Source organism: Amia ocellicauda, chromosome 16 (assembly GCF_036373705.1).
Source record: "Amia ocellicauda isolate fAmiCal2 chromosome 16, fAmiCal2.hap1, whole genome shotgun sequence".
Taxonomy (NCBI): domain Eukaryota; kingdom Metazoa; phylum Chordata; class Actinopteri; order Amiiformes; family Amiidae; genus Amia; species Amia ocellicauda.
In genome coordinates, this window is record NC_089865.1 from 24,065,572 (window position 1) to 24,086,910 (window position 21,339).

At 41.0% G+C, this 21,339-nt stretch overlaps 1 protein-coding gene across 1 annotated transcript in view; it reads left to right on the forward strand.

Annotated features, from left to right (window-relative positions):
* The window catches only part of slc23a3 (solute carrier family 23 member 3), a 51,975-nt gene extending 32,055 nt beyond the window's left edge, over window positions 1-19,920 (forward strand). The window contains exons 8-12 of the mRNA XM_066688307.1: window positions 12,400-12,653; window positions 14,646-14,751; window positions 18,005-18,172; window positions 18,509-18,604; window positions 18,893-19,920. Coding sequence (XP_066544404.1) covers window positions 12,400-12,653; window positions 14,646-14,751; window positions 18,005-18,172; window positions 18,509-18,604; window positions 18,893-19,206 — 938 coding nt within the window. The 3' untranslated portion in view covers window positions 19,207-19,920. The remainder of the gene's footprint in view (window positions 1-12,399; window positions 12,654-14,645; window positions 14,752-18,004; window positions 18,173-18,508; window positions 18,605-18,892) is intronic.
* The last annotated feature ends 1,419 nt before the right edge of the window (window positions 19,921-21,339 follow it).

Here is a 21,339-nt window from a genome sequence, read left to right on the forward strand (position 1 = left end):
AACACGTGATGGAAAAGAAGTTCTGCAGTTTCAATCGTGGTGGGAAGCTTCTGTAAAGGTATAAGCCGACGTGATTTAGATAAACAATCTATTGCTACAAGAATGGTAGTATAACCCTGAGAGCTGGGAAGATCAGTAACAAAATAAATAGAAATATGAGACCAGGGACATCGTGGAATTGGAAGAGGCTCCAGGAGACCAGAGAGGGGATGTCGTGAAGATTTAGACTGGGCACAGATGGAGCAGGCATTAGCAAACTGGGTAGTATCTTGTACCAGAGTGGGCCACCAGAATTTTTGTTTGATCAGGGCAATAGTACGATGGATTCCTGGATGTCCAGAAGCGGGGTTAGAATGTATCCATTGAGTAGAACGTTTGGATGTAGGTACATAGATCTTATTGGAAGGACACGTAGAAGGGGCAGGATTGGTGGAAAGTTCCCTTTGAAGTTCATCCAAGAAATTCCACTTGATTGGGGCGACAATACAAGTTGAGGGTAGAATTGGATCATCGGATAGGGGTTCATGAACCGAGTCAAACTGACGAGATAGAGCGTCCGCCTTGGTGTTTTTAGATCCTGGGCGATATGTCAAGATAAATTGAAAACGGGTGAAAAATAATGCCCAGCGTGCTTGACGGGGGTTGAGATGTTTTGCTGCTCGAATGTATTCCAGATTTCTGTGATCCGTGAGTACTAAGAAATGGATATTTGGATCCTTCCAGCCAATGCCTCCACTCCTCAAAAGGCCAACTTTACTGCCAAGAGTTCCCTGTTACCGATGTCATAATTCCTCTCCGCAGGTGATAATTTCCTTGAGAAGAACGCACAGGGATGGAGCTTTGGTGGTTGATCGTGTCTTTGAGAGAGCACTGCCCCGACGCCATTTTCAGAAGCATCTACTTCTACCATGAAAGGGAGATTAGGGTCTAGGTGCTTGAGGACTGGAGCAGTGGTAAACAGGGACTTGAGTTTCTCAAAGGTGACCTCAGCAGAATCCATCCATAATAAGCGACGAGCAGAGCCCTTTAATAAAGAGGTTAAAGGAGATGCGACAGAACTGAAGTTTCGGATGAAGCGACGATAAAAGTTAGCAAAACCCAAGAAACATTGCAACTCCTTAATTGTTTGAGGCTGAGGCCACTCAGTTACTGCTCTTACTTTCTCAGGATCCATGTGAACTCCACTGGCATCGATGATGTATCACAAAAAGGCCACTCGCTGTCGATGAAATTCACATTTCTCGGCTTTGTTATAGAGTCAATCTTGCAACAAACATTTCAGCACCTGTCGAACCTGGGAGATATGTTCCGAGAGAGTAGAGGAGTAAACCAGAATGTCATCAATATAAGCAATCACAAAGCGATGAAGATAAGGACGTAACACCTCATTCACGAAAGCTTGAAAGAAGGAAGGAGCATTGACCAGACCAAAGGGCATGACTAAATATTCATAGTGTCCAGTGTTAGTAATAAATGCTGTCTTTCACTCATCACCTTTTCGAATTAGGATTAAGTTGTAAGAACTACGCAGATCAAGTTGAGTGAAGTATCGAGCTCCTCTTACCTGTTCCAAGGCAGCAGGAACTAAAGGTAAAGGATACCTATACTTGACTGTAATTGCATTAAGTCCCCTATAATCAATACAGGGTCTTAAACCTCCATCCTTCTTTGCCACGAAGAAGAAGCTTGCTGCACAGGTGAAGTGGATGGCCGAATTATGCCTTGTGCTAAAGCCTCCTTAAATGTACTCCTCCATGGCCTGCGATTCTGGAAGAGAGAGAGGATAAATTCTGCCCCGAGGTGGTGTAGAACCAGGGAGAAGATCAATAGCACAATCCTAAGAACAATGTGGAGGCAGAGAGGAGGCTCGGGATTTGCTGAATACGGCAGCTAAATCTTTGTATTCCGGTGGGAATGTGGGCGGGGTTGACAGAAACGGACTCTCGATGTGGGTAGCTCTGCAAGGTGAAGGAAGACAATTAATAAAGCAATGTTCTCCCCAAGAAATAATAGTCCCCTTGATCCAAGAAATGACAGGATTATGATGAACGAGCCAGGGATGTCCAAGTATTATATCAGCTCCAGGAGAGTCGATCACTAATAAAGGCAGTTTTTCAGAATGCCGGTTTCCAATGGACATGGTGATTGACTTGGTTTTCTGTGTAACTGGACTGGAACCAATGGGTTGGTTATTGATTGCTCTGACATTAAGTAGTGGTAGGAACGGTGTGAGGGGAAGTTTCAAATGCTTCGCAGTTCTTCTGTCTATGAAGTTTCCTGTGGATCCCGAATCTATTAATGCAGACAGAAAGACGTGTTGAGTGTGGAGCTGAATGCGTACTGAAAGCATACACTGAGCAGGTGATATCAGGGGACAGGTACTTACTGGTTTCCGTGGAATTGCCAAAGTAGATCCTGGCAGACTAGGACAGGCGTCTCGGAAATTACCAGATTGACCACATTAAAGGCAAAGGCGCTGTTGAATTCTCCTCCGTCTTTCCTCGGCAGGTAGTCGAGTCCTTCCTATCTGCATGGGTTCTGGATCTGTGACAGGGCTAGACTTGAAAGATGATCTATTGAATGACCGGGATGTACTAGATAAAAATCGTTTGTCTCGGGATCTCATTAGGTTATCAAGTCTGATGGTTAATTGTATAAATTGCTCCAGATCGAGCGAGTCTCCCTTGCAAGCTAATTCTGCTTGTAAATCATCACGCAATCTACGACGAAAGAGAGTGATTAATGAAGGCTCACCCCATCCGCTGATCTCAGCCAAGGTCCAGAACGGCAGAGCATATTCGGCGGCAGAAGAAGTACCCTGACGGAGAGAGAACAGTTGTTCACCAGCGTCCTTCCCAGCTGTCGGATGATGGAAAACCTGTTTGAAGTGTTCAAGAAATGCGGGGAGAGATCGTGTTATTTCCCCTTTACGAGCCCATACAGCTGATGCCCACCGAAGAGCCTTTCCGGTAAGTAGCGTAATAATAAATGCAATCTTGGCGTCATCAGAAGGGAAGGAAGTTGGTAGATGGGCGAAATAAAGGGAGCACTGTAATATAAAACCCTCGCATCGGTCTGGTGAACCGTCATATTTGTCTGGAATAGCCAGATGTACAGATCTGTCAGGAACTGGAGGAGCTGAAGGGCCAGGGTGTGCTTCTGGTGTTGTCTGTCTGGTGGACTCGGGAGATAAAGCAGGTAGTCTTTTCATTAGCTGTTCCAAAGTGGAGTTGATCTGCCTTAACATTTCATCATGTTCACCCAACAATGCCCCCTGAGCCATCAAAGCTGCTGCAACATCTGGTAAAGCTTCTGGATCCATGTTAACGGCGAAGTCTTCTGTGACGTCCTCAAGGACCAAAGGAAAGGATCCAAGTGCAGGCTTAGAGATGGAGCAGATAATCCGATAAGGGCAAAACGAGAGAGAGTAAACAGGGACAGTCCAAGGTCAATCGATCAGGCGAACGGCTAGTAGGGAGATCCAAAAGGGGTAAACGAGATAGGGTAGCAAAAGGTCAAAATACACAGTAACGCAAACAAGAAACAAGGCTCAGAATTGATCCAGGAGAGAATGCAAGACTTCACGAAGAAGCTAGGAAACAGAGGGGTTTAAATACTGTGTAGCAAAGAGGGTTTGAACTAGGTGAATGAATGACTAACCAATGACAGGAGAGGAGGACAGAACAGGTGCACCTGGAAGGAAAGAATGTGGAAAAACTGGTTGAACTGGACAAAGGAAAGGAGAAGCACTAGAGTTAGTATTCAGGAGAGGGACACCTCTGGTGGTGAACTAAGGTAGAAGCAGGGGAGACCGTGACAGTATGTATGGATTTCGTCACAGAAATAAACTACTGCTGCTGTGTGGCCAAAACAGGTGTGTAGCATTTACTGCAGTGCTGTGTAGCTGCCATATCCTTTTTGATTTCCAGAAGTAAGCTTTTTATTATCTTTTGAAAATACAGTGCTTACAGTGCACAAAGGGGATGATTTGTTTATTTATTTTACTTAAGCATTGTTATTAAATTCAGTGCATATTTGGATGTCCTATTCATATTATTATTAAGTTATTGTTTTTGATTTTGAACATTTGGTTTGGCTACATTCAATTAATGATCCACTCTAACTGGAAATCAATGAATTAATTTAACTTTGTCTTACATTTGCTAGCAGTTAACATTCCCATTCCCTGAACCATGTTATTGAAATGCAAATCTAATTAAGAGAAGCTGTGAAAACACCTTATTCATTGCGTTTTAATTGTTCGTTCTCATTTAACTTAAAAATATAAAAAATAAAAATAATATATATATATATATATATATATATATATATATATATATATATATATATATATATATATATATATATATATACACTCACCTAAAGGATTATTAGGAACACCATACTAATACTGTGTTTGACCCCCTTTCACCTTCAGAACTGCCTTAATTCTACGTGGCATTGATTCAACAAGGTGCTGAAAGCATTCTTTAGAAATGTTGGCCCATATTGATAGGATAGCATCTTGCAGTTGATGGAGATTTGTGGGATGCACATCCAGGGCACGAAGCTCCCGTTCCACCACATCCCAAAGATGCTCTATTGGGTTGAGATCTGGTGACTGTGGGGGCCAGTTTAGTACAGTGAACTCATTGTCATGTTCAAGAAACCAATTTGAAATGATTCGACCTTTGTGACATGGTGCATTATCCTGCTGGAAGTAGCCATCAGAGGATGGGTACATGGTGGTCATAAAGGGATGGACATGGTCAGAAACAATGCTCAGGTAGGCCGTGGCATTTAAACGATGCCCAATTGGCACTAATGGGCCTAAAGTGTGCCAAGAAAACATCCCCCACACCATTATACCACCACCACCAGCCTGCACAGTGGTAACAAGGCATGATGGATCCATGTTCTCATTCTGTTTACGCCAAATTCTGACTCTACCATCTGAATGTCTCAACAGAAATCGAGACTCATCAGACCAGGCAACATTTTTCCAGTCTTCAACTGTCCAATTTTGGTGAGCTTGTGCAAATTGTAGCCTCTTTTTCCTATTTGTAGTGGAGATGAGTGGTACCCGGTGGGGTCTTCTGCTGTTGTAGCCCATCCGCCTCAAGGTTGTACGTGTTGTGGCTTCACAAATGCTTTGCTGCATACCTCGGTTGTAACGAGTGGTTATTTCAGTCAAAGTTGCTCTTCTATCAGCTTGAATCAGTCGGCCCATTCTCCTCTGACCTCTAGCATCAACGAGGCATTTTCGCCCACAGGACTGCCGCATACTGGATGTTTTTCCCTTTTCACACCATTCTTTGTAAACCCTAGAAATGGTTGTGCGTGAAAATCCCAGTAACTGAGCAGATTGTGAAATACTCAGACCGGCCCGTCTGGCACCAACAACCATGCCACGCTCAAAATTGCTTAAATCACCTTTCTTTCCCATTCAGACCTTCAGTTTGGAGTTCAGGAGATTGTCTTGACCAGCACCACACTCCTAAATGCATTGAAGCAACTGCCATGTGATTGCTTGGTTAGATAATTGCATTAATGAGAAATTGAACAGGTGTTCCTAATAATCCTTTAGGTGAGTGTATATATATATATATTTAAAAAAGGAAACAAATATATAAAAATAAATTTCAGTCCCACTTCAGGATTCAAACCCACAAGACCTGGCTGTACAACACTGTTCCTTAACAACTGTGCCAACAGAGATTAGCATTAAAGCGTGCAACCTGTTTTAAGTAGCCTACAGCCCCCACAACCAACTATCTTGATTAGTTGTATTTTATTTATTTATTTATTTATTTATTTATTTATGGGCAGACGCCCTTATCCAATGTGAGGCAGAGTTAGTCTTCTGGCACCGGAAGACTGCAGTGGTCTGGAGGGGATGTATGGAGAGACGAGGGACTGAAGGTAACTTGGTGCAGTGTGGTCGAGACAGCGGTAGGTGAGGGTCAATATCTTGAACTGAATGCATACCGGTATCGGGAGCCAGTGGAGGGAGTGGAGCAGTGGAGTAGCTTGTGCAAATCGGGGTAGAGAGAATACCAGACGAGCTGCAGAGTACTGGATGAGCTGGAGCGGGCGGGTAGTAGTTGCAGGCAGGCCAGCCAGGAGGGAGTTGTAGTAGTCCAGGCGGGAGAGGACCAGTGACTAGACGAGCAGCTGAGTTGAGCAGTCGGTGAGAAAGGGACGGATTCGACGTATGTTGCTCAGGAAGAATCTACAGGTGTGTGTCAGCCTGGTTATGTGCTGGGTGTAGGAGAGCGCAGGATTGAGGGTGTATACAGTGAGGGGAAAAAAGTATTTGATCCCCTGCTGATTTTGTACGTTTGCCCACTGACAAAGAAATGATCAGTTTATAATTTTAATGGTAGGGAAATTTTAACAGTGAGAGACAGAATAACAACAAAAAAATCCAGAAAAACGCATTTCAAAAAAGTTATAAATTGATTTGCAAGTTAATGAGGGAAATAAGTATTTGATCCCCTATCAATCAGCAAGATTTCTGGCTCCCAGGTGTCTTTTATACAGGTAACGAGCTGAGATTAGGAGCACTCTCTTAAAGAAAATATTGACAATTATGACATTTGCTGGAACCAGACAGTCTACTGATCAAAACAAGACCATCCACGTTTTGGTAGAAGCATAACACACCCGTAGAGAGCTCAAAAGAGCAAGATGAAAAACTCTGTTTACACAACTAATACACTAATACACAACGATTTTACATCATTGGATCTGATCTTCTCTGTGTTTAATATAACATCAAATAATATATACTTGATTAATCATTCATTTGTTCAGAACAAAACAAGCGTATTTGAAAATAAATCCGATCGAAACTGACTGATCTGTGACCGTTTGAATGAGTACGGTAACCGAGAAGTGCAAAAGCAAAACAAACTCCGACCCGATTTTGTGAACAGTGCACTATTTTGCACAGAATTTATCTATTTTGCGTCGTGAAGGAGCGCACACACACGAGCACTTCAGTACAGGACACACTGCACTGATCTGAAACCCGTGTCGTGGATCTGCATCACAGCCTCCACACTCCCACATCCCGCAGAAACGCAGTAATCCGCACAGAGAAAAGGTCAACACACACGGACGTGCACATTTACAGGTCACGTTCGAGAAGTGCAGATGTCAGCAGTCATGCGTAGATCTGCGCTGCTCCATCAGTGGATTTCTGTAGATCTGTGCAAAACAGCGGAAATCTGCGCAACAAGAACACGACCACAGACTGATGTTGCTGTTCGTGTTCGTGTCGGACAAACACACAAAGCGGAGAGAAAAGTAGATGAGTGTGAAGACACGGCTGTGAGAGCTGCACTGTGAGAGCTGCAGCTGAGCACCACACAGGCTCTATCCATCCCACAGTGTGAGCAGCGCATTGTAGGGTCGATATTTAGCGCAGACCTGGTCAATTACAGATACTAATTGGTATTTGAAAATATTATTTTCCCTGTATTAGAGTATTTTAAAATAACCTGCGCCGAAACAACCATTGGTATTTTAAGTATTTTAATAAATACGTATGAAAATCTTATTCTCCTGTCATGTTTATTCTTCTGTTTCTTTTCTCTGCTTCAGTCAGCTCAGCTCTCATTGGCTGCTGATCACGAGTAAATATTAATCATGTTTAATAAAGTCGTAGCGGCTCCGACGATCTTACGATCGATCTTACGATCTTACGATCGGATCGGATAAATAAATAAATGCATACATACATAATAATAAACACTTATTCAAGAGTATTATTAAGCCAATAGCCCATTACCAGGATACAGCTCTGCAATTAAATACATCAGTAACTAGGGCTACCATATGGCTCCTGATAATTGTATAGGGACGCTTTGAGACAGAACAGGATTTCCAAATTCCACCTAAACTGAAAAGTATATTTACCTATAACTTGCATTAGCCAAACCTTTGCTTTAGATTAATCCTCTGGCAGAATTGCTACAGAACACAGGGATGTTGCTTTGATCGTATTTACATACTGGCTAATTAAATATTAACAAAATAGAAAGTAAATAGCAGGTTGCATTTAATTATTAGTATAATACAATTAATTGCTGTTGATGGTAATAGCACCATTATTCATTTAGTTAAATGTTTAATTTACACATTAATGTAGTCAAATTTAGTCCCAATCCCATGGTAACCCTAAACATAGCAGAGATTGTCCACAAACACCAAGAGCGATGTGTCAAAATGGCAGAAATGGGAAACTAGACGAGCTCTTGGAATATGTCTTTGCCGCCACATAATCCTATTTCCGCTTCAGCTATTTCCGCCACAGGACCCTGTTTCCTCCACGCGTTTTCTAAATGTCGCTGCTGTTTCTCTGGGATGTGTCAGTGTTGTTGTCAATGCTGCTGTCATGTTTCAGATGTTTCCACCCCTTTCTCTCCACTGGTTGCTAACGTTTTTTCAAAGTTACCGCCCCCTCTCTCTCCTCTCTCAACGCCTTTTTCTGAACGCTGCTGACGTGTTTCAAATGTAACCAGCCCTTTCTCTTCTGTGGTTGCTGCAACGTCCTGTTAATGAGTTTGATTTGCTTTTGCACTTCTCAGCTTCCGTAGTGACCCCCAATGGTGCAGACTGTGCGTTTACCCCCGGACTCCGAATGACGGCGACACGGAAAGTGTGAATGTGATGTGTTTGAGAATTAAACACACTGGTAGCCGAGAGAATACGCTTTCAAACGATGTGCGCATTGTAGGAATACAGTGTAACCTCTATGCACAGGAGCTGCACAAACACTGCCAAATAATGCTTAAGAGGGTGTAGTAACACAGTAAATAACTCTGAAATTTACATTATTTTTCAGTTTTTGGTAAACTAAACTTTTTTTTTTTAACCTCTGGCAGTTTACCACTTTGTAGCATTTCAGGTTATTCACTGGACTTGATTGAACTGCTTAAATTTCAATAAAAACTGGAATAATGGGTGTGTTCTAAAACTTTTGACCGGTAGTGTATATGTGTATGTTCTATGGCTCTATGATAGGTGAATGCACTCATGGTTACATATGCTCATATGGAGGACATATGTGGGGGCATATTGTTTCTGTGTAAGGCTGGTACACCCAGCATTAAAGTGCAGCATTACTGTCCAAATGTTCATGGACATGCTGCAAGCTACTAACTACATTTCCTATGTATGTATGTATGTATGTATGTATGTATGCAGGGCCGTAGCTAGAGGATTCGGGGCCCCCTAAAAAAACTGATGTGGGCCCCCACCGCCCATATCATATACTGTACAATATATGAGCATGGAGGCCCACATGTAACTTAATATGGGTTTATTACAAAATTACAAAACAGATAACATACATAAATGCAAATAAAGTTTTTTACTGAACATTGGCAAAAGCAAAATACACAAATATAACATTAAATATAAAAAGAAATAGATAGCAAACACTAAAACAAATTTCAATCAATAATGAACATTTAAATAACTGAAAATTATACAAATCATTATTATATGTATAACGGTTTGATTGATCTTTAACCTTTGATGACCTTTCACATCACTTCACGTAGGATGAACCAAAATCCCATTGTCAGACCTTTTTGTTGGTCACTTATGATATCTTTGAAGTCCAGCTGTCTGCTTAGCTGGCGTTTAATTGAAAGTTGGGCAAGGCTATTAAATCTCTCGAGTTTGGGTAGACCTGAGATTTCTTGACAAGCTTCAACTTGCTGAAAGCCCTTTCTGCACCAGAAACAGGGACAGGTAGAGTGCAGAAGATGCGCACTGCAACACACACTTCTCCAAAAATGCTATGAAACTGCATCCTGTAGATTGAATTCAGCAAGTCGAGAGGAGACTGGCAGTCTGAAAATGTGACATTATACACAGACTTAAGATGCCTCACTTCATTCTCAAAGCCTGCTGTAAGATCCTGTGTATATTTGCTCACTAATGAGTGGCAAGCTGGGTGAATCTGACCTTCTTCTAAGTCTCATTTCAGGGTGGGCCGCAATTACGTTGCTATAATATTGTGGCAACGCTGTGTGTTAGCAGGGTTCCTTCCCTTGTATTTTTGCTAATGGCGCCAAATTGGAACACTTTTTCTTCTTCTTGAAGTTAAAGGACATTTCTAAAAATATATTCTAATCTAAACCATTGTTCCATCTGCACTGTGATCACAAGATTACTTTCCATGATACTTTTGGTACTTTCACGATAAGCAAGTCTACAGTCTCTGAAAATATGTTATTATATTATTAATTTAAACTCTTACAGTGAGGGAAAAATGTATTTGATCCCCTGCTGATTTTGTACGTTTGCCCACTGACAAAGAAATGATCAGTCTATAATTTTAATGGTAGGTGTATTTTAACAGTGAGAGACAGAATAACAAAAAAAATCCAGAAAAACGCTATAAAAAAAGTATAAAGAAAAAAGTTATAAATTGATTTGCATGTTAATGAGGGAAATAAGTATTTGACCCCTTCGACTTAGTACTTGGTGGCAAAACCCTTGTTGTCAATCACAGAGGTCAGACGTTTCTTGTAGTTGGCCACCAGGTTTGCACACATCTCAGGAGGGATTTTGTCCCACTCCTCTTTGCAGATCCTCTCCAAGTCATTAAGGTTTCGAGGCTGACGTTTGGCAACTCGAACCTTCAGCTCCCTCCACAGATTTTCTATGGGATTAAGGTCTGGAGACTGGCTAGGCCACTCCAGGACCTTAATGTGCTTCTTCTTGAGCCACTCCTTTGTTGCCTTGGCTGTGTGTTTTGGGTCATTGTCATGCTGGAATACCCATCCACAACCCATTTTCAATGCCCTGGCTGAGGGAAGGAGGTTCTCACCCAAGATTTGACGGTACATGGCCCCCTCCATCGTCCCTTTGATGCGGTGCAGTTGTCCTGTCCCCTTAGCAGAAAAACACCGCCAAAGCATAATGTTTCCACCTCCATGTTTGACGGTGGGGATGGTGTTCTTGGGGTCATTCCTCCTCCTCCAAACACAGCGAGTTGAGTTACCAATTGTTTTCTTGGTGACTATGGTCCCAGCTGCCTTGAGATCATTAACAAGATCCTCCCGTGTAGTTCTGGGCTGATTCCTCACCGTTCTCATGATCATTGAAACTCCACGAGGTGAGATCTTGCATGGAGCCCCAGACCGAGGGAGACTGACAGTTTTTTTGTGTTTCTTCCATTTGCGAATAATTGCACCAACTGTTGTCACCTTCTCACCAAGCTGCTTGGCAATGGTCTTGTAGCCCATTCCAGCCTTGTGTAGGTCTACAATCTTGTCCCTGACATCCTTGGACAGCTCTTTGGTCTTGGCCATGGTGGAGAGTTTGGAATCTGATTGATTGATTGCTTCTGTGGACAGATGTCTTTTATACAGGTAACGAGCTGAGATTAGGAGCACTCCCTTTAAGAGAGTGCTCCTAATCTCAGCTCGTTACCTGTATAAAAGACACCTGGGAGACAGAAATCTTGCTTACTGATAGGGGATCAAATACTTATTTCCCTCATTAACATGCAAATCAATTTATAACTTTTTTGAAATGCGTTTTTCTGGATTTTGTTGTTGTTATTCTGTCTCTCACTGTTAAAATAAACCTACCATTACAATTTTAGACTGATCATTTCTTTTTCAGTGGGCAAACGTACAAAATCAGCATGGGATCAAATACTTTTTTCCCTCACTGTAGATAAATTATTCTAGGTAAATGTGTTTATAACTTATTTATTTTTGTGTTTATGCAGTTAAAACGCAGCTCGGCGCTTCTAGTGTTAAGTGTATGTCACAGAAATTATTTTTTCAAATGGACTCTAGGGCCAGAGCAAACAGCCTTAGGGTCCGTATGCTCCCCACCCCTGTTTTAAGCAGTCGCTGTGTTACTTTTACCTGCAGTGCCCTCTACTGATGCAGCTGTACTGTCCTCCAGCAGACCGCAATAATAACAAAACATTAGCCATTCCCAACTGTAATTTGAATGCCCGAATACATTTAATTTATCAACAACAACACTTCCCTCCCACATTTCCGTGTTCTCCCTGTGGCCATGTGTTTTTTTCACTGGCTGTTTTGGTTTCCCCAAAGATATGTCGCTTAACTTCATTGGCGTGTGGTGTGTTTGTTTGTACATCCCATCCAGAGTGTACCCTGCCTTGTTCTGGGTATGAAGTGGTAACTGAAAACTGATGGATGTATCAGTATCATATCATGTTCCAGAAATGCAAAATCTGAACCCACAATGTACACACTATTTTAAAAATAAAATTGAGTCCCACAATATTATATTAATAGGTTTATATGAATGCAGGTGGCCTGCTTTCTTGCATGCTGGATGCACACATTGACTGCTGTGTGTCTGTGACATGAGAGCTCTCTGTGTGTCTTGCAGCAGAGGGAGGCTTCCCTCTCTTGACCTCTCGCTGTCTGACGGCCGGTATTGCAGCAGCTCTCTCGGCGGCCATCAGCTCCCAGGGCTGCTACATGGTGACTGCCCGACTCCTGGAGGCTCCCCCACCCCCACCAGGAGCCTGCAACCGGGGCCTGTGCTCTGAGGGGCTGGGTAGCCTCATCGCTGGCATGCTGGGCAGTATTGGAGGTACAAGCACCAGCGTACCCAATGCTTGTGCCCTAGGGCTGAACCAGGTACAATGTGCTCACAACTGGAAGCAAAGACAACTTGTAAATAAGCTTGGGGTTTCCTTTTACTTTTTAGTAAGTGTGATACTGATCTGTACTGTACATGCAACAGTTAAGTCAATATGTTTTTCGTGCAGCAGAATAAATGTTTTGCAGGATTTGTATGGCATAGAGTGCTGTTGGAAAAAATCTGCTTTCCAGCCACACTGACAGTGACGGTAACAATGTTTTCTTTGCAGGACATTGAATTGTGATTGGCCCAATGTTATTCTTATTAAAATACAAAACTTGCTGCGCTGTAGTTAAACATCTATGGTTGTTAATGAGTGGTACTGAGTCTTCAGGTTTTTAGTTAGTCATAAACAGACAATGGAGACAGATCTCAGTTGTCCTGACAGGAACATTTTATGGTACCATTTTCATGGTACCCTGCTAGAAACCTTATCCAAGGTGTGTTATAAGTTCTAAATAAATTAGGATCTTAAAAGAGAGTACTGAGCCAGGCAAACAAAACCCTAGGTCCTCTCAAGCCTAATCTAAACATACATAAACAGGTCCCTGATCTACAATACAACTAATCAAAATCACAAACAAAACAAACAGCAGCCATATAAAGTCTGTGATCCATAATCCAAGTCGTAATCATATACAAAAGTCTCTCAATCACAAACAACACACTCTGCTCCTACTCCCTGGCTCTTCTCCTGCCTCTCCACACCAGGAAGCGGATCGCTCTCTGTTTTATCGAGGAGGGGAGCCAGTCACGGTAATTACCCTCCCCCATGGTTTGGGGAGGTACAGAGCAGTTGGGGGCTGATCCATACCACACCAACCAGCGCAGCATTAATATATATACAGCATTGTATATATATAAAACCCTGTAACCTTCATTACAGAGACAGAATATACAATTTGGATTATAAAGGAGACACGTGTATATGTGCCAAAATAATTGTTCAAATATATTATTATAAACATAATAAGCTTTGATAAAAGGCATGTTTTTAGTTTTTGCAATGAAATAGAACATAATTAGAAGTGGTCTATATATAACCAGTGTGTGCCACTATTGTTGTCTCCCTAAGTTTTTCATACCCTGAAACCTTTATTGGGTAGACACTCTATAATTTTTGTGTAGCAAGTAATGCCATTGTAGTGTACACAGTATGTTGAGCTTTTAAGTCCTAAACATAATACAATGTTATAATATTAAACCTTGTACAGACAATCTGGATATCTACAACAGTTAAAAACAGACACATATATAATAATTATTATTGTATTGATTAATTTAAGAAACAACAACAAGAGGGATTCCAAGTTAAGGTGATAAGGTTCATCAGAAAACGTAGAGACTATGTGACAAACGTGAGAATTATGACTCACGGTCTAGTCATTGCAGCCGTGTAAAGGTTATTTTTATGCAGTGTCATGAGCTGCCAGCTGGTGAATGTGGAAATGTGTTACAAAGGGGAAATGGAAATGAGAGTGATTTTTGGCCCAGAATAATTAATATTAATTAAAAGATTATCAGTCCCTTCTTCCTTTGTTTTGTGTTTATTTCAGTAAACTAGGTAAAGTAGTTGGGGACCTGGGGGGATTTCACATGCTTTAGGAGTGGCTTGAGTAATAATTAACTGTATTTAATTTAAGTTTTTCTTTTTTTTTTCACAGAATTAGAAAAAGTATCTGGTCCCTGTGCATTTAAAACAGCATACCAGATAAATTAGAATAATGACTGTACATGTGCTGCAATGCAAGAAGTTTTTTTTTTGTAATCAAGTAGATTGGGATTTTGATTGTGGCTGGCCTTGCTTTGCAATGTAATTTAAAAGATTTGTACAATTAGATAGCATCTTATCAGGGAAATGCAGCACTGCAGAAGGCCCCCCTGAGTCATTGTTTCATTTTAACTTGAACACTGAGTACTACAGTCGTACTGCCTCTGGCCAATTCATACTGTCTGTATGCAATTGACCTTCTATGCTTTCTTTGCAGTGTGGCTCCAGACAAACCATTCAGCTCTCTGCAGTGCTTTGTTTATTCCTGGGAGTGTCCCCCAAACTTACCCAGATGCTGGCTACCATTCCTTTGGCTGTTCATGGTATCTACTGCTCTTTCAATGGAATAATGTTTTTTTTTTTTTTCTTGTATAATAAGTACAAAGCTTTAGTGTATATGTTGAGTCTCACTGCCCTCAAACACCCCTAATGTATATTTCTTGAATACATTGTAATATAAACACATTCTCAAATATATAAATATAAAGCCCATGGCTTCCTGTTTCACTGGGGTATTAAAAGGTAACACACATGTACAATCCATTTGTCTTCCATCACCGTAGGGAAAGCCAATGGACTCTCAGAAGAAACAAGACAAAGGGTTATCATCCTTCATGTCAGGGTGTGGTTACAAATAAATACACAAAAAAATTAAGATACCACTGGAACAGTGGTAAACATGCCCAGTAATTGCAAGTGCATCTTTCCCCCATGCACAGAGGCAGATGTTTTAGGAGGCAAAGAATGCAAGGAGCATAGTTCGAAATTTACACAAATTGGTTGCATCTTGGGGAAACCAAGACTCCAAAATGTACCATCAGATGACACCTCCATGCCAATAGGCTTTTTATAAGGGTTTCCAGGAAAAGGTCTCTATTGAGGGCAATCAGCAATAAAACATATGGAGTTTTCTAAACAGTATTGCATCCTCAAGTCTTACAGTCTAATGAGACCAAAATGTAGCTCATGGGAAATGCACACCAGTTTACGTAATATACTCATTACTTGTATTATGTATGTTAAACAGTATTAAACTGTATACCCGCTCAATAGCTTTGCATCAATCCGCAGCCTCCTGCACCCCCGTTGACAATGCTGTGCACACATACAAACATATATACACAGCTGTTGTCAAATGCTACCATTTACACTGTTTAATTTATTATCTAAATATTCATTAAATGATAAAAAATATCTGTTAAGATTGCAAACTGTAAAGATTCCAGTTGAATTCAGAGTATGGGGGTGTAGTGTAAACTGTGGACTACCACTTCATAGACATCACTGTGGCCAAAATGCTGCCACAGAGACATTATATTGTAGATGGGCAAATTTAGGCATGGCTGATTTCCAAGGCTGATATACATACACTGGGGGAAAAAAGTATTTGATCCCCTGCTGATTTTGTATGTTTGCCCACTGACAAAGAAAAGATCAGTCTATAATTTTAATGGTAGGTGTATTTTAACAGTGAGAGACAGAATAACAACAAAAAAATCCAGAAAAACGCATTTCAAAAAAGTTATAAATTGATTTGCATGTTAATGAGTGAAATAAGTATTTGATCCCGTATCAATCAGCAAGATTTCTGTCTCCCAGGTGTCTTTTTTACAGGTAATGAGCTGAGATTAGGAGCACTCTCTTAAAGGGAGTGCTCCTAATCTCAGCTCGTTACCTGTATAAAAGACACCTGGGAGCCAGAAGCAATCAATTAATCAGATTCCAAACTCTCCACCATGGCCAAGACCAAAGAGCTGTCCAAGGATGTCAGGGACAAGATTGTAGACCTACACAAGGCTGGAATGGGCTACAAGACCATCTCCAAGCAGCTTGGTGAGAAGGTGACAACAGTTGGTGCGATTATTCGCAAATGGAAGAAACACAAAATAACTGTCAGTCTCCCTCGTTCTGGGGCTCCATGCAAGATCTCACCTCGTGGAGTTTCAATGATCATGAGAACAGTGAGGAATCAGCCCAGAACTACACGGGAGGATCTTGTTAATGATCTCAAGGCAGCTGGGAACATAGTCACCAAGAAAACAATTGGTAACACACTACGCTGTGAAGGACTGAAATCCTGCAGCGCCCCAAAGGTCCCCCTGCTCAAGACAGCACATGTACAGGCCCGTCTGAAGTTTGCCAATGAACATCTGAATGATTCAGAGGAGAACTGGGTGAAAATGTTGTGGTCAGATGAGACCAAAATCTCAAAAAACTCAACTCGCCGTGTTTGGAGGAGGAGGAATGACCCCAAGAACACCATCCCCACCGTCAAACATGGAGGTGGAAACATTATGCTTTGGGGGTGTTTTTTTGCTAAGGGAACAGGACAACTGCACCACATCAAAGGGACGATGGACGGGGCCATGTACCGTCAAATCTTGGGTGAGAACCTCCTTCCCTCAGCCAGGACATTGAAAATGGGTCGTGGATGGGTATTCCAGCATGACAATGACCCAAAACACACAGCAACAAAGGAATGGCTCAAGAAGAAGCACATTAAGGTCCTGGAGTGGCCTAGCCAGTCTCCAGACCTTAATCCCATAGAAAATCTGTGGAGGGAGCTGAAGGTTCTATTTGCCAAACGTCAGCCTTGAAACCTTAATGACTTGGAGAGGATCTGCAAAGAGGAGTGGGACAAAATCCCTCCTGAGATGTGTGCAAACCTGGTGGCCAACTACAAGAAACATCTGACCTCTGTGATTGCCAACAAGGGTTTTGCCACCAAGTACTAAGTCGAAGGGGTCAAATACTTATTTCCTTCATTAACATGCAAATCAATTTATAACTTTTTTGAAATGCGTTTTTCTGGATTATTTTGTTGTTATTCTGTCTCACTGTTAAAATACACCTACCATTAAAATTATAGACTGATCTTTTCTTTGTCAGTGGGCAAACTTACAAAATCAGCAGGGGATCAAACACTTTTTTTCCCTCACTGTACATACGACATAATAGTTACAGGACATTTCAGTTTAGTTGCTGTCAAACATAGCAGCAGGAGTACTTAGTATATCCTGCAGGGTGCTGTCAGTGCTTTTCCCTCTTTTTGGGTCCCTGCTGAACCTCATCAGCCCCAACCATTTTACCAAGTTGTGTGAAAAATATCCTGCACAATTGTGTAATTGCGTCTTTGAACCTTTAGCATTCCATTGCTGAATCCTTCATTACCAGTTGACCAGCCTTACAAACATAGCTTGTTACCCATCTGGTCAATATTCTTTGCAGGACACCGTGTTTGGCTCAGCAAAAATAATATCCATAATGACAGTCTGAAATATGTCAGTCAGTGCAGTTCATGATCTTGAGCTTCTACAAATCCCTTCTACAAATCCCATTTTTCTCCATTTGGCATATAGGTATACATCTCACAAATCTGTATTATTACATATTATTCAGAAATTTTCCTAAACACCATGACTAAGTTGTCACAACTTTCTACTTATGTGAAATCACTCTTGGACAATGTAAATTTGTGTTCAACTTTGTGAGGTTGCAACATTATCACGCTGCAACAATATTACCTGTCTAAAATGTTATGACAGCGTTGTATATTAGCAATTATCTTATTTTCAGGTGGAGTTCTCAGTGTGACCTATGCTATAGCTGTGGCCACTGGCATAACCTACTTCCAATACACTCACATGGACTCAGGGCGTAACATCTTCAATATTGGCTTCACTGTGTTCATGGCCCTGCTTTCGCCACACTGGTTCAACAGGAATCCTGGCATGATTGCAACAGGTAATTTAATTTTGCCTTCTGGTTTTCATTCCATCTGAGTTATAGATCACTAATCAGTCACTTTCACTGAACCTTGATAAGACTTAAATAAATAATAATAAGATAACTGGGTTTTATAAAATGGCATTAAGCCTGTAGTAAGGGTGAGCATTGACTATGTGTCTGGATTTTACCAAGTTGAGCCCATACAGGCTTAACAAATGGGAATGTTTGATACAATCCATAGTAATAACTTATTTTTTTGTTTATTAGATTGAAAAATAGATAATGCACAATTCAGATGATGTAATTTTTGGGTCATATTAAACACAGATGCAAACTGATTTGTCTGTCCAGGTGTCTCTAGTATTGATGTGTTAATCCAGTCTTTGCTGACCATGCCCGTGTTCCTCGTGGGAGTCCTGGCATTTCTCTTAGACAACACTGTTTCAGGTAATGGGACGCCCATCTACTAAGCTCTCTGTGGTCCTTTCATTCAGGAATATCTGTCTTCTTTTTTAATTGCAGATGATTGTGGATTGAGTGCAAACAAGATGAGGGTCAATACAAATATTGAGGCTAATCTCAAAGTGGCACACAATTGGCATGGTGTGGGTTGAAATGAGATGTCACTGCAAAACGCTTAACAAAAGTCATCTCCATCCATACCAACACCAACTCTTTTTTCCTCCAGTCATATTTTGGGTAAATTAATCTTTCTTGTTGCTCTCTTAACCTAAGGCACTCCGGTAGAGAGGGGTCTCCATGCAGGGGTAACTGGAAAAGGAGCAGAGGCTTTGGCAGGGAGAGACCCTGGTTACTCCGACCAGCTCGACCTAGTCTACGGTCCTCCCACAGTGGTGAGAAAACTGCTGGTTCACCCCTGGCTCAGGGCCTTCCCTTTCTGTGCCTGCAGCCCCCTGGACGTGCGAACATCCATGGAAGCAATTTCACCAGAAGAAACAACAGATCTCCTGGCCCTATCAGCTAACACGAGTGAAAGACAACCAGCCCCAAACGGTGTAAATAAGCTCTTCTGTGTATCAGAGTGCTAGCCCAAACTAGACATCAGGACGCAACTTGAACATTTAATGTTACTCTACTGTATACAGTAGATAGATAGATTGATAGATATTGATAGACAATTTTTCTTTTCACACCCTGAAAGAAGTGTGTGAGACTTCTCCACTTTGTTTGTTCTCCCTATCAGGTAAAAAAGGTGTCAGATGGTAAAAGGTTTATGAATATGGTCCACTGCCTCTTAATGACCAAACCCTAAATGCCAATCCCTGATATTAGGTTTCAGTTTGATGTATGCTTGTTCTTCATTTTTGATTCTTGCATATGATATTTGCTGATCGTATTGAATATGCTTGTATATATTCATATTTGATCATTGGTCAATGCTTGCACTATATTTAATGCTTGCTTATTGTTGCATTGCTGTTACATTAATCTCCCACTAAGAGATAATACTGTTAAACAGAAACCGTGGGTTTGTGCCAAACTAGATTTCTAAGCTTAGATGGATGCTGAGTGTATTTATTTCTGACCTGTTCTGTATATAAGTAAGATAAGTTACTTTCAACAAGGCTTCCAGAAACTTGTCCCTGGTGTACAACTGGTATACAGTACAAGTCTTTTACTCCTCCACTTTCTCACTGATACTTAGTCTCTGCTGGAATTATTGAACATCGCCATTGAAATGTATGCTGGTTAATAATTTGTTAAGTACACAGAAAGTTTTAATAGCAAATAAAAAACACAATATAATAATGTATGTAGTTTTGATTGTTATTTGTATCAATGGGGAATATAGCTGCAGCTGTTTTTCAACAACAAATTATTGTATTCAAAAACAAATTCAAACTATTTTAATTAATATAATTTTAAACATTATGGGGCATTAAGACATTGCAACAAGGCCTTGTAATGATTCCAGTTGATTACACTCAGTTAAAACATATATTTGCAGATCTCAAATACTTCAAATACACTCCTAATCTAGTACTCTGTAAAATAAATTTACATCTGCTTAAATTAAACTGAAAATATATAAAACATATAATCAATAGAAATATTAATTCAACATAATATATATATATATACAGTGAGGGAAAAAAGTATTTGATCCCCTGCTGATTTTGTACGTTTGCCCACTGATAAAGAAATAATCAGTCTATAATTTTAATGGTAGGTGTATTTTAACAGTGAGACAGAATAACAACAAAAAAATCCAGAAAAACGCATTTCAAAAAAGTTATAAATTGATTTGCATGTTAATGAGAGAAATAAGTATTTGACCCCTTCGACTTAGTACTTGGTGGCAAAACCCTTGTTGGCAATCACAGAGGTCAGACGTTTCTTGTAGTTGGCCACCAGGTTTGCACACATCTCAGGAGGGATTTTGTCCCACTCCTCTTTGCAGATCCTCTCCAAAGGTTTCCACCTCCATGTTTGACGGTGGGGATGGTGTTCTTGGGGTCATTCCTCCTCCTCCAAACACGGCAAGTTGAGTTACCAATTGTTTTCTTGGTGACTATGGTCCCAGGTGCCTTGAGATCATTAACAAGATCCTCCGGTGTAGTTCTGGGCTGATTCCTCACCGTTCTCATGATCATTGAAACTCTACGAAGTGAGATCTTGCATGGAGCCCCAGACCGAGGGAGACTGACAGTTATTTTGTGTTTCTTCCATTTGCGAATAATCGCACCAACTGTTGTCACCTGCTCACCAAGCTGCTTGGCAATGGTCTTGTAGCCCATTCCAGCCTTGTGTATGTCTACAATCTTGTCCCTGGCATCCTTGGACAGCTCTTTGGTCTTGGCCATGGTGGAGAGTTTGGAATCTGATTGATTGCTTCTGTGGACAGGTGTTTTTTATACAGGTAACGAGCTGAGATTAGGAGCACTCCCTTTAAGAGAGTGCTCCTAATCTCAGCTCGTTACCTGTATAAAAGACACCTGGGATCCAGAAATCTTGCTTACTGATAGGGGATCAAATACTTATTTCCCTCATTAACATGCAAACCAATTTATAACTTTTTTGAAATGGGTTTTTCTGGATTTTGTTGTTGTTATTCTGTCTCTCACTGTTAAAATACACATACCATTAAAATTATAGAATGATCATTTCTTTGTCAGTGGGCAAACATACAAAATCAGCAGGGGATCAAATACTTTTTTCAC